The sequence below is a fragment of the Berghia stephanieae genome, chromosome 3, assembly GCF_034508935.2.
Source record: "Berghia stephanieae isolate SIO BIC M18660-M18661 chromosome 3, UCSD_Bste_1.3, whole genome shotgun sequence".
Classification (NCBI taxonomy): Eukaryota; Metazoa; Mollusca; class Gastropoda; order Nudibranchia; family Aeolidiidae; genus Berghia; species Berghia stephanieae.
In genome coordinates, this window is record NC_088362.1 from 98,747,085 (window position 1) to 98,761,612 (window position 14,528).

At 33.7% G+C, this 14,528-nt stretch overlaps 1 protein-coding gene across 1 annotated transcript; it reads right to left on the minus strand.

Moving 5' to 3' along the window:
• Positions 1-1,066: 1,066 nt before the first annotated feature.
• On the minus strand, positions 1,067-13,354 carry LOC144968955 (uncharacterized). The gene is made up of 6 exons (XM_078907849.1): positions 13,234-13,354; positions 11,377-11,887; positions 8,932-9,139; positions 6,212-6,404; positions 4,393-4,497; positions 1,067-2,996 (listed from the first exon to the last, which is right to left on the minus strand). Exons 2-6 carry the CDS (start codon positions 11,847-11,849, stop codon positions 2,764-2,766), a joined length of 1,212 nt encoding a protein of 403 aa, XP_078763975.1. The 5' UTR covers positions 11,850-11,887; positions 13,234-13,354; the 3' UTR covers positions 1,067-2,763.
• Between the last annotated feature and the right edge of the window lie 1,174 nt (positions 13,355-14,528).

Below are 14,528 nucleotides of genomic sequence, written 5' to 3' on the forward strand. Positions count from 1 at the left end.
AATGAAGTCTAAGCTCAGGTTTAAAAAAAAACAAAAAAAAAACAAAGATAATGCTCTTTGAAAAAAAAATAAAAATTATGACAGCAAGTGATAAGAAAACATAAAAACATAATACCGGTATAAGGTTTCACCACAATGGAATTGATAACAAAAAATAAAATCTCTTCAGAACCATAAAGCCAGAATGTGTTTGTTTTTAAGGATTTTACAGCACTTGCAACACATTGAGATCATATCAGCGCCTGTAAAATGGAAGAAAATGAGATAGTAAAAAGTTCTAGAATTACAATTAAAGCACCCAAGAAAATGTAAGACAAAAGAGAATTGGTTCAAATAGGAAACAGATGTAGATTCCAAGATAGAGCACACTGTCAGTGTACTTAGTTTGAGATAACCTAAAAGTCTCATCCAGACACCAGAACAGGTCCCCACTAAGAGGAACACACTCAAATGTTTACAATTCATATATATATATATATATATATATATATATATATATATATATATATATATATATATATATATATATATATATATATTATGTAAACAAAACATAATACAGTGCATAAAAGAGAGATGATATACAAGACAAAAAATATCATCTGCCAAAACTCTAACTATACATTTGACTGTTTCCCTCCCAACTAGGGTATCCGGGCCAGGACATAACCAAGTAATCACATTCCGAGACAGAAAGCATGTTGGAAAACAGATATTAGGGGATGGAAGACATAATAAGTGCCTCCGTGCCCACTATGGGAGGTCAGGAACCCCACCCAGAAAGCCAGAATTTATTTCAGTTTCTGTAGAATTAAGCTGATGATATTAACTACCTTTTGGATATTGTTTTTGCTTGTTTGTATGGGTTTCACGGTGTTTGCAACACGTTTAGGTCATTTCTGCACCAATGAAAAATGAAGAGACGATAAGAGAAAAGTTGAAGATCTGAAGTTTGCGAATGTAGTAGGTGATGCTGTTGGTTGTTTGCTTTTGATAATGTAGTAACATCTGTTTATTGTGTATTATAGGTGATGCAATGCGTGAGTTATAAGGGAAAGCCAAAGAATGTTGACAACTGCAATTTATTGCCTCTCATCATGTCATTGTTTCAGTATTAATTGAGTTTTGTTTAATGTCCTATAAAAAATTGTTGTTTTACGGCGCTTGCAATACATTAAGGTCATATCAGCGCCAGTAAAAAGGAAGAAAATAGGAAAGTAAAATGTTCTAGAATTACAAATTAAAGCATCCAAGAAACATGAAGACAAAAGGGGAATTGGTTCAAATAGGAAACAGATGTAGATTCCAAGAGCACATTATCAATACTTAGTTTGAGATCACCTAAAAGTCTCATCCAGCCACAAACACAGATCCCCAGTAAGAGGAACACACTCAAATGTTTACAAATCATATGTAAAACAAAAACAATACATGCATAACAGAGAGATGATTTATAAGACAAAAAAAATCATCTCCCAAAACCCTAACTATAAATTTGACCCCGCTGGGACCACGAGGGAGAGTTACAGGAAAAGTGAAGTCCACCCCTCACGCGCGGACTGCAAGAGATGAGGAGAAAGAGAATGCCATAATGCAGGGTGTAGAGTGCATATAATAAGTGGGGTGGGTGGTGTGGAATGGGAGTATGTGAGACAGCTGAACCAGGCACAAATTTTTATCACATCATTTTTCTTCGCTGTTTTTATTGTCATTCAGTTTGTTGAGTTTAATGTTTTATAAAATTATGTTTATGAGAATGTCTCCTACATCTTATAAATATACACACATTACTGAATCTAAACTTCTTTAACATCAAACATTTTTCATGTAAATTTTGTACAGTATAACCTTTCAAAGGAATTGCGGTTTTCAAATACAAAAGATGTATGAACAAGATGATATAATTATTAATTTGACCTCTCCCCTATGAGTTCCTGGTTGTGTGCCATATTGCTAATCACTGCATGCTATGAAAAAAGAATTCCGCGCTTCGCCTTTCTGGAGAAATATTTGTAAAGTTTCCTCATTGTGATAAATTTGTATGTTAAATCCATATTGTTATCAGTGGTTTTTATGAATGTAGAAATCCCAACAGCAAGCCACAAGCCTCTGACTTTCAACTATTAAATGTCACAATTGTTACTGTCAAGTGTGTACAAAGTGTACAATTTGCTGTGTCATTTTGAACCCAAGGTGGCAATGTTAGTAAGTAATGCACATGAATCTCAAGAAAAGTAAACCCCTGGTCAAGTCTAAAACGAGTTCAATGATCGTAATCACAATATAATTCACTGTGTATACTTTTGTTAATGTAAATATCCAAATGTTCACCCATTCCAGACCCTTCGTTTTTTATTTACCATAAAGAAGAAAAATCCCAAAGTATGATACTGTAACCAATGCAAAAAAAAAATCAGCTTAACTTCACAAACAATTCTAGTGTTCGAGCCAATTATCAGTAAAATCCACCAGAAGGTTGTGATGATATCCACGTCAATGCATGCACATGGGTTATGGAACGGACTATAAATGAAAGACAATTCATCAAATAATATCCATGTACACTCTTTCCTCAGGGTTTCATTTGACAAAAGGTCACACAAAATTCTCCATGTTTTAGTACTAATAAATGCATTTGAAAAATAAATCAAATTAGTCATAAAAATTAAGACTTAATGTAATTTAGAAAAGGCCATAAATTTCAATAAAACTAGATCTTAAAAATCCTAAGTTTAAAAACGATATAAAAAACAGTCAACATCATCATAAATAGGTTGAAGGTCGTGTTGCAGCAGCCACAGTCGCTGGCGTCACTTTGTCTCGAAGCTGGGATGGAAGTTTGTCCCTGATACTGTCACAAATGAATTTTGCTGAGTGCTTGCTGGAGAAATGTACAAGAAGTAAGTGCCCCACGTTTTCAAAGAGACTTGCATGCTGAGCCAACTCGACTAGATGAATGTGACCTCTGGCCTTCGCCTTGTCAACCATGTTGTTTTCTGGAATCAGAACAAAATCAAAGGGTGTTGTTAAAGTAATAGTCAAATAAAAGATATGAAATCTCTATCAGCTTTTTTTTCTCCTCTTTTACGATTTTTTTTCTTAAATTATTTGTCTTTTATTAAACTCATAAGTTAATTTCTAAATTCAGTTTGAAAAAAAATGGTTCCACCGTATTTTCCCACTTTCAAATTTTATTTTCACTTGTTTTTGTATATTGTACACCTTTGTAAATGATTGTGGTAGTTGTTCGCTTTCTCTGCCATGTCAATATAATGAAAATTAAAATTCATCAAGTACTCAAATACCTATGAGGAATTTGTCATTTTCTTCAAATAGATAATTGTCTGGAAGCGTTTTCAAATTGTGTACCTTTACTCAAACAGACTAAAGAATGAATGAAATTGATGTCACAGCTCTTTTAAAAAAATTAATTCTCACTAAATTTAATTATCCCTAAGGAACTTAAACATTAACGTACAGTTTTGTGTTGTTTGTTGCTGTTGTATATTATAATAGACAGAACTGGTGAGATTTTTACTTAAACGTTTCCCATCAATATCAACAGAGCTACCAAGCCCAAAGTTTTGTAAGAGATTTCCTCACAAATGATCACCTTCATCTTCTCAAAACTATGTTTCATGGTAGCAGCTTCTGGTGGGTTTATTCTACATTACCATGCTATGTTTGTCTAACAAGTCAGTGACCTCTCTTCCACACTCCCTTTGTCATGAAGACAGAAGAAGATGGGAGAGTGCTGTTGAGGCCCTATGCTCCGCCAGGAGCCAAGAGGCATAAGTCAAAGTAAGTCACAATGCTATGTTTGTCTAACAAGTCAATGACCTCTCTTCCACACTCGTTTTGTCACGAACCCAACTATCATCTGCGTCACAATGCAACATTCATCCAAATACTGTGCAGTCCTGGACTGTTATCACAACAAGTGCAAACTCCCCCCGACTGATGAAGGGTGGCTGCTGTCAGACATGTCCTGGACCTTCATGACAATTTTATCATTTTGCCCCAATAGTAATTTCATATCTCAATTTTTGTTTTATTTCATATCCTTGTTATTACTATTACATTCAATGCTCCTCTTCAAGTGGCTTATGGCTCAGCATTACTGTATTTGTTAACTAACCTCTTTTTCTCAGCCAGACAAAGAATGCCTTTCAAGCTGAGTCTTGAGTTCGAGTCCCAAACATCATAATATGTTAATTCCTTTTTCTTTTGTCACTTTTCTATCACTTCATTAGCACAAGTTCACTAAATTACAAGCTGAAAATGGCCATGTCCAACTGAGTAAAACTTCTTGTAACAAAGGCATTCTTTGGATAAACCAGTCACAATAAGGCAATTTGAAAGAGAGAATAAATGTATATATTCAGACTTTACCTCGTTTATCAAATTCCTCTAAAAATGTGCTCTCTGTAATCAACAACTTTACTCGAAGGAGGTCTGGAGTTGGTGGGTTGATGAAAACATCAATTACAGTGTCCCCTGCAGTACATGAAACAAAAGATATTGAATTTATAAATTGAATGTTGAATTTTAAAATTCCGATGGAAATGTATGACAGAAAGTCAGTATAAGATATCTCTATTTGAAGCAATGATGAATGAAATGCAGATATTGAAGATCTCCACCTGAGGAGTTGACTTTTAAAACCGGCTATGTGGTCTAGTGGTATGACACTCGCTTTCCGATCAGAAGGTCCTGGTTCGAGCCTCGTGCTCGCGCATAGTTGAGTCCTTGGAAAAGGCTCTTTACTCACATTCTCTCACCGTACTCAGGTGTAAAATGAGTAGCTGGCCGTTAACAGCGTTGTCTTTGTCCGAAAACTTGTAATATCGCCAAACAGGCTCATGTCCCGTCCTTCATGTTAAATGTTGCTTTTGGCCAGGGACCCCTTGTAAAGCGCTTTGAGAACATTTAGTGGATATTGCACTATATAAAGCTCAATTTTAATTTTAATTTTAATCTGTATTGGATTCAAGAAATTCATCAGGGAAAATTTGATGTTTCAAATTACTTAGGAAAACAAATATTTTTTTCTGAATGAGGAAAATGTGACTTAGCAAGTTTTAAAAGGTATCTCCTCATTAATACAGCAGATACCATAAAAAAAAGTCTTAGAACTAAAAAGACTACAACTAAACCAGGGATTTGTAAAAGTCCATTTTTTTTGGGTATTACCAAGCCATGTTTCTGCTGCTGTTACAACTGCTAATGCTACAGCTACTACTACTACAACAACAACTGCTACTACTACTACAACTACTAATGCTACAATTATTACCACAAATGCTACAACTACTACTACTACCAATGCTACTACTTTTACTACTACTATCACTTCAACTACAACTACTGTTGCAATACCTGATTTAACAGAAATTGCATGTAAAAGATAATTAAATGATAAGCCATGAATGATCCAGCGTCAGATGAAGCAAAGAGTATAATTATGAAAAAAAGTAAAATATCAGACCCACTGATTTGCTGTAAGGGCATGGAATGCCTGTCAATGAGGAAGTTTGACATTCTATCAGAGTTCAGGAGGGCTGATTTCTTATTGTATTTTCTCTGCTATGTCTGACACTGTCTCATACGAAAATTTTCAGAAATTTATTGATTTATTAAATGAAATTCATTGGGCTTTTATATTTTATAATTTCAATCAAAAAACAATTAAGTCTAGCTTTTTCTGTGGTGAACTTCTGTGATGGGAGTTTGATCGACCCTGTTTCGATAAACCTATCTACAAGTAGAAATGTGTCAAATCAAAAGAACCACGATTGAAGCTATTTGGTCATATTTTACATTGAGAAGATAACATCCCAGCCCAAACTGCAATGACAGAATATTTCCTACAAGGTTACAAATATTTAGGGAGACCATCAATATCAATAGTAACTACCCTGAACCATGATCTCTCTACATATCACAAATTTCTGAATTCAGATGAGGTTGAATTAATCCCTGAAGAAGTAAGAAAAACTGCAGTGCCCTCCGTACTAAAGTCACGACAAGATCTTGACAGCCTCAAAACTCTGGCCCAGGACCGTGACCAATGGAGACAATTAACAACATGGATGAAGAGAGAATTTTAAAACTCTGTGGCTGACACAATTCTCAGCAAGCATCATTCAGACTGTGAGGCTTACCACTTATTTACTTATTCTGCTTTGGCAAATGGGGCATGTATACCAACCTGTGTAAGCAATCTCTGGAGTAATAACAACATCATGAATATCTTTTCCAGCTCTATGGAGGGCTGATATCTCAAATCCTTCCATTCCTTTGAATTCCTGCTTCAACTTCCTTTCTTCCTTGTAGAGAATGTAGCCCTGACTGGCCACACGATGGATGGTTGGGAAGGTTTTCACAAAGTAACGGCTATTCAACTGTGACCGTGACATGAAAAGGAAGGAAGGAGAATACTAAGTTTTTCATTTATCATATAATATTTCAAAAACAATGCGAGATAAACACGAGAAGCATGAACAGGAGAATGCAGGTTCTGAAACCTTAGACCAAAATAGACCTTGGATTCAATTTAGATAATATAACGGTTCCAATTTGTTTGTTGGTTTGTTGTTTGGGGTTTTTTTTTCCTATTTTCATTTATTTATTTTTTGGCATGGTAACAAACCTTGTGTTGGGAGAGATCTGATCTGATCCTCTGTGCCAAAGACCTTGCCATAACCCTATGACCATTGTAAAAAGGATTGTAAACAAATTACCTGCTCCAATCAACAGACATTGATCCCAAATTAATGTCAAATCAATGAAATTGCCCTTCTAACACGAACACATTTTTTTACTTATTGAGTTTCTGGGTTTTTTTACATTGCATATTTTTTGCTTTTCTATTTTATTCTTTTTTATGAACTGTAAAAATAAATTTAAACCACAGACTGATTGACAGTTTGGATTGTCAAACAAGGGTAAAAGTTGAGTCCAATCTATTTCCCTGAAAATTACTGTGATAAAAGTTGAGGTCAATAAAATTCCCTGAACACCCCCATGACTAGGAGATTTTCAGAAGTAGGCGAAGTGATTTAAAGTACAGTAATTTAGTAACACATGTTATTTTGGTACGTTCTTCCTGGAATCACCTGTGACAGAAGAGAAAAAAAAATCCTGGTGCAGATTAAGGAAAGAAATCAAAATTTCAGGGAATTCCAGGACATCTTTCATTTCTTTCTTCAGTATTAAAGTCATTCATATCAAATTTGTCTCTCTAATTACTGGGTATTTTTGATATAATTTTAAATGCAAGCCCATTTTTTTCACCACCCATGGACACGCAATGCAAACAATTTGGAGTTGCTGGTTCAGGGGGAAAAAGAGTTTCATTTAACTTTTGTGGTGGTAGGTAAGCCAAGACAAACCATCCATTTATTATATACAATGAAAATGATAAAATGACGCAATGTAATCATTGCAAATCTATTTCATAACAACACAATTAAAATTAGCCAAGAAGCATGTTAAATTGATGAAAATAAAATTGTTTCACTATCAGCTAAATTTGCATTTTGTGGCTTATCAGCAAACTCCATGAAGCTTGGTTTGACAAAAATCTGTAATTTTACTGAAAATCAGACCTTAGCTTTTTTATTTTTTTTTTAATCAGCATTGCATGGCAATACATATTGGTTAATCAAACCTTCTTATTTGTCTTTTTCATATAAATAAACCAAATGTTACGTGACATGGGAGTCCCGAATAGCAGAGCACTCGCTTCACACACAAAGGGATCGAGATCAATTCAGGATGAAGTCAAGATTTTTTTCGGACTCCCCTATCCACCCAGCAGTGATTGGGTTGGTCTATTAGAGCTGGTGGAAAGTACTGTGTAATAGGCTATTGTCCTATCCAAAGGGTAACAAGCATCAATAGAATATGTGTGCACCAGGACAATGATATAAAAGATAATGAAAATAATTTGAAAATGATACGCCTGCTTCATGGGTCAATCCAGGAGAGTTTTTTTGACATACAACAAAGCATTTCACTTTTATATATTTTCAAGCTCAGTGCCAATGAAGATACAGCTGAAAATAATATTTACTTATTTAATAAATGCATGTAATGCATCCCTAACTTGTCAGCTGTCTATCGATTACTACTTCTGTCCGTCTTTCTGAATATTACTCCATTTTGTTTAATATAATCAGAATACAAGAGGTCCTAAACACACAGCAGCACCGAACAGGTAGAATGAGACATGACGCCTGTTAGGTGTTATTATAATATAATCTCTTTTTGACAGGCATACATACCCAGCTATCCAATCAATGCTCTGTGTTCTCTACCTATTGATACCTCAAGGATTCCTTAAACGGGATCAAATGCTCTTCAACATAACTGGCTTTGATATCAAGTTCAGTATAAAGAATTAATCTTTCGTTCTTTCTTTTATCATGAAAACTCAAGAAATCTCTGTTGTATCCATTTATTTATTTATCTTTTAAACTTTAAATTGTCATGTGGATATACTATTTTCAATAATTTCATGGTTTTGTAGACTGGTTTGTAAATGTTGACTAGTAAAATGCATGACATCTGAAACAATGTAAAATCATATTTTATCAGAGACTAATGTATGCTTTATTATCGCTGTTGCTTTCATGGTTATTTTTTTCATTAATATTTCATTGTACTATGAACTTTGTACAGTAATGATTCATTCGATCTTGACCAGTTTTCAATTACCAGTATTCTATGATTGTATTTTTCGATTGATACATTTTTCCTGACATTCAAAGTTGTGTAAACCTGTCTGTAAATGATACAATACAAGCTAAATGAGATTCTGTAATTATAAATATTGTATAAGGCATTTAAAGGATAATTCCTATTAAGCCTTTAATAGGATAAGATAAGATAAGATAAAGATCACATGAACTCAGTTGGCATACATACATGTACGATGTCCCCTTCCAGCATTGGGAGTATGTTAACTTCTTCTACAGATGGACCTGATTCAGCCATCAATTGAAAGGAGTGTATCGCTGACTTAAGTGGTTCTATCAGGTGAGGAAGGACAAAATAACGAGCTGGTTTCATGCCGAACAATGACCTTTTGGCAACATGGCTTGCAACAGCACCTATATGATCTATATGTCCGTGGCTGATTTTTTTTAAAAAAAAAGAAAAAAAGAGAATCATGAAATGGATACAAAAAAAATTTTAAAATATTACAATGCACCTAAATATTCTCTCCAGTAACTTGTGTCGTTTGGAGTATCCCTCAATGATCCGGAGAGCCATGCTGGTGGAAAATTTATCTCTTTCGTTACTGCCCTATAAGCCAACAGGCATAATGGGCGTTAAGTAAACAATATTTTTTATGTAGGTACATTCTTAGACACAGAACTGTCATCAGAATACAACAGAGCACACTTAAAACAAAAAACATTTGAAACATATTGACGGAAGCAACAAACGTCTATCTGTGTCTGAACTTTTCACATCAATATTTTCCCTGAAATAAAAAATTTACTGATAAGAAGAACTACCTATACAAAAATTTGAGCATTTATATAACACAACTCGAACCAGGGACATACAGGTCAAAAGCCTTCTAATGCTACACAAAAAACAACTGCATAAATTTATACGACATAGTATCAAACCTGCAATCTTGGGGGTCTATTATTTCAATGTGTGACTTCTCCTACTGCCATTCTTTTTTTAAATCCTCGTTCTACTTGTCATATTCATCACCAACATCATCATTATTACTGTCATTAATTAAAGAAGGTCATTGGAAGGGCATTGTAATACACCAAGGATCTGCCAAATGTGATAAACAGGTATTTGTATTATTTTAATAATAATAATAATAATAATAATAATAAGAATAATAATAATAATAATTATAATAATAATAATAATAATAATAATAATAATAATAATAATAATAATAATATATAATAATAATAATAATAATAATAATAATAATAAATATAATAATAATATAATAATAATAATAATAATAATAAAATAATAATAATAATAATAATAATAATAATAATAATAATAATAATAATAATAATAATATAATAAATATATATAATATAATAATAATAATAAAATAATAATAATAATAATAGATAGATAAATAATAATGTAAATAATAATAATAATAATAATAAATAAAATTAAAATAATAATAATAATTAATAATATAATAATAATAATAATAATATAATAATAATAATTCAATCTAATTAAAATTATAATAATATTTAAAAGGTACATAATAAAAATCCAAAAAATATTTGCAATCAATATCACAAAGCATCAGTATTAAAATAAATTTATATGGTCTTTAGAATTAAAAAATAAATAAATAAATAAATACCAATGGTAAAAAATGAAATGAATCAATCTAATTTGGTAGAATATATCAAAGATATTCAAAATAATGCATTTTGTTCAATCTGAATTTAAAAATTGTATTTATACTCAGTTTAAATGTCCAAATCTGAAAGTTCATATTCATATATATATATATATTTTTTTTTTTTTGTGTGTGTGTTTGTTATCTATAAGCAGCAGATCTGTAATTTGAGTGATCCTGGTTGAAACCCTTATTAATTGAAAGGGGGGGGGGGGTAATTATCTTTGGGGCAAATGTATTCAATTCTTAGTCACTTCATCATGAAAATGCTGCTGCTTGGAGCTCGACGAAATAAATAACAATAACAAAATGGAAAAGAAGCTCCAATTTAATATACGAACGCAGATCGTGTGATGTTTTCGGTTTCCCCTTTGTCAACAAAATATGATGAATGAAACACTAAAAGAATGAGAGCTGAGCGGCCAATCATCATCTCCTCTATAACCGTGTTCTGTTGATAAAGAGAAAACCCAGAATGCCCACGTCATTTGTCTTTGTATATTAAATTGAAGCTTTGATTCCATTTAATTATTGATATCTATTTAGTCATTCAATGGTGCAACAAGGAGACACAAGGAGGAGATTGCGAGCAGTCTTGTGCTATGGGAACCACCTGAGCAAACCAGAAGCAGAGGCAGGCAGAATAAAACCTACATTGACTGTCTGCTAGACGACACAGGAATGGACAACACCCGGGAGCTACATACGCTTATGGAGGACAGGACAGAATGGCGAAGACTTGTGGCTCATGTTGGGTGCCCCAAGGGGCGACGTAAGTAATTAAGTAAGTAATTGTGCAACAAACAACCTTTTTTTCATCTATGACCCTGGGAATGTATATGTGGTGACATCTGACAGCACCATGATTTTTAAGATTTAATCTACATTACATAATAAATTCCATCATCATATATAGGGAAGACTTTTCATGTAACTTCAGGCTAATAAAATGTTAAACTTACGTGATGAATACATTTGGAACCTTAACACTATCCTTGACAGCTATCCCCATATCAAACACAACCTGCATATCTTCTGATTTGATGATAATACAGCTCTCAACTCCAGACACACTCCAAGCAAAGACACTGTATTCCCCAATATTCAGCCATCCATCCGCCTCACTCACATTTGTAATGGATGTAAAATTTGACTTCGATATTGCTAACGTCTCCTCTTCAGCTTTGGCTTTGCTGGAAAATTGTGCCATCGTTTTGAAGTTGATGCCAGTCACTTTTTGGTGGATAGATGATTTAGAAATATCAGAAATATCAGACACCAAAGTTCTTGACTGTGGTGCAAATGTTACAATATTATTTTGTCGATGACTGAGAAGGAATTTGCCTAGCTTTTTTCTCAGTATCCTTTGATTGCAATGGCATGTATATTGGGATACCAAATCAACAAATCGTGAGGAGCATATTCTGTGGTTCATTGTAGCATTACAGCATTAGTACAACCAGTAATGGATTTCTGAAAAGGAAAAAAAAAAGAGATTTTAATCTTTCTAAATAAAAATTCTGATCAATTTTTAAAAAATAATTTTTCCACCTGCAATATTATTTTACCAAACTTGGGACACTCTTGAATTAGGCAATAGCGTTAGCCGCAAGGAAGATGGTGTAGAAAATGGTAGGGGCTGTCTGAAGCTGGTGATCGTAAAATACTACCGAAAGAGTGAAAATGGAGAGGATTCGTAAGTTGTTCCCTTGCGAAGCCTCTCCATTTTCACTCTTTCATTAGTACGGAAGATGATGGGATCTACATTCTTTTAAGGACTTTATTGTTTTTAAAGGTTTGATGGCGCTTATAAAACATTGAGGTCATTTTAGGGCTGGTAGAAAGGAAGAAAATTGGATACCAGTCAAAAAAATTATAGTTTTACAGGTTATATTAGTATATGAGAAAAAAATAAAATAAGGCAAAGGGAAAATTTTTCAAAAAGGGAACTGATGTAAATTCCAATAGCAGACCATCTGTGTGCTCAGTTTGAGATCACCCAAAAGTCTCTTCCAGACACAAGCCTAGGATACAACTTACACAGATGGACTACAAATCTTTATTTAACAAAAAAAAATATTTTTAAAAATACATCACTACAAAACAAAGAGGAGGTTCAGTTCCATCATGCAATGTAATGTAAAGCTTTTATCAACTTCAATGAACGAAATCGTCTGAGTTCGAAGAAAGCCAAGGGGAAGGGTGGGGGGTGATGTGAAGAGTGATCATCTATGGCTTTCAATGATTTAAAAAATATGCAGTGGATATTTTTACGTAAAGATGGTTCTCGGGGCAATTCTTACATTTGAACGGCGTTTCTCGTATTTTTAAAAATCAAGAAAGACTCTACTATGGAAGCCAATGGGAGAACGATTGCTCAAGGCCAGATGCAACTCAAAATATGCTAAATTGACAGTCATTGTTTGTTATGCCTCACAAGAGGACATGAGTGAGAAATAAAGCTTTTATGATAATCTAAATCAAACAGTACAATTACAAGTACAAGACTATAATGCCAATCTTGGGTGACCTAACGCGAATGTTTGAGGAGATAATGACTAAAAGTCGCCTCGAGAACCATCTTTACGGGACTGTAAAAATAGCCATTGCGAAAAACCAAACAGAAATATTTTTTTCTAGCAATAATCAACAATCTCCCAAATGCTAAAACAGTGAAAATGAGGGAAGCGTCATTGTGACAACGTGAGCGTAAGTTGGAAGGGAGTGGTGAGTGTGTAAGTGTAAGTGTAAGTGTTAAAATCTAGATAATTCTTATTAGAATTTTCATTGTAATTTTCTTGTGAGAAAATATAACTTACAGTTAGATTATCAGCGCAGACTTGTTGATAAGCATGTTTGTTTTGAATTTCATAGATTTCCTTTTGTAGTTATGCGTGCTGGTTGCAACCTTTATATCAGCTGTAAAACTGTCAGAGTGCATGACCTGACACACTGCTGTGTGTGCATTGACCCAGGATGAAAAACACCTTTAGTTTAAGGTTCAAGTTCAAGGACGTATTCTTCGGACTTTCGAACGACTGTTCCATTTTCGTTCGGTGTTTTTTGTAACTAAATACAATAAATCAACAATTGGCAACAAAACTCAGGCCTGCACTTTCCACACCATGCCCCAAACGACTCAGATGTGAATGGGGACCTGAATGTGAAAGCCTCAGGCCTAGCACACAAATGCGACGTATACATATTATGAAATGGAATTTTGGCTCTATAGCATTGTAAAGGACATTCAACTTGACGCTATCTATTCATTTTATTACTATAATATACAAGTTGATTATGTACTACTACTACTACTACTACTACTACTACTACTACTACTACTACTACTACTACTACAACCACAAAACAAACTACTACTACTACTACTACTACTACCACTGCTGCTGCTGCTGCTGCTATCACAACAACAAAACTAACTAATACTGCGACTACTACTTACTACTACTACTGCAACTACTACTACTACTACTACTACTACTACTACTACTACTACTACTACTACTACTACTACTACTACTACAACTACAATCACAACAACAAAACTAACTACTACTGCGACTACTATTACTACTACTACTACTACTACTACTACTACTACTACTACTACTACTACTACTACTACTACTACTACTACTACTACTACTACTACTACTACTACTACTACTACTACTACTACTACTCTTATCTTTGTAATAAATCTATTTCTTTTCGGTTGAGAGATAGTATGGACTTTGATTTCGGATTTTTTTATCGAGCGTGTTAACAATAACAATACATATCAGCTTGGTTATCATTGTTGTTTGTTTTTCTTTTGTTTTTAAGGGTTTTACGGCGCTTGCAACACATTAAGGTCATATCAGCGCCAGTAAAAAGAAAGAAAATGGGATAGTAGAAAGTTCTAGTTTACAATTAAAGCACTCAAGAAAAGGTAAGACTAAGGGGAATTGGTTCAAATAAGAAACAGGTGTAGATTCCAAGAGCACACTATCACAGTACTTAGTTTGAGATCACTGAAAGTCTCATCCAGACACAAGCAGCACAGGTCCCCACTAAGAGGAATACACTCAAATGTTCTACAAATCATATGTAATAT

Coding starts and splice junctions, on each gene's coding strand:
- LOC144968955 (XM_078907849.1), bottom strand. CDS start 11,849: ATGAACCACAGAATATGCTCCTCACGATTTGTTGATTTGGTATCCCAA. Junction 9,140..11,376: donor GTTCCAAATGTATTCATCAC/GTAAGTTTAACA, acceptor AAAAAAAATCAG/CCACGGACATATAGATCATA. Junction 4,498..6,211: donor TCCAGAGATTGCTTACACAG/GTTGGTATACAT, acceptor CATGTACTGCAG/GGGACACTGTAATTGATGTT.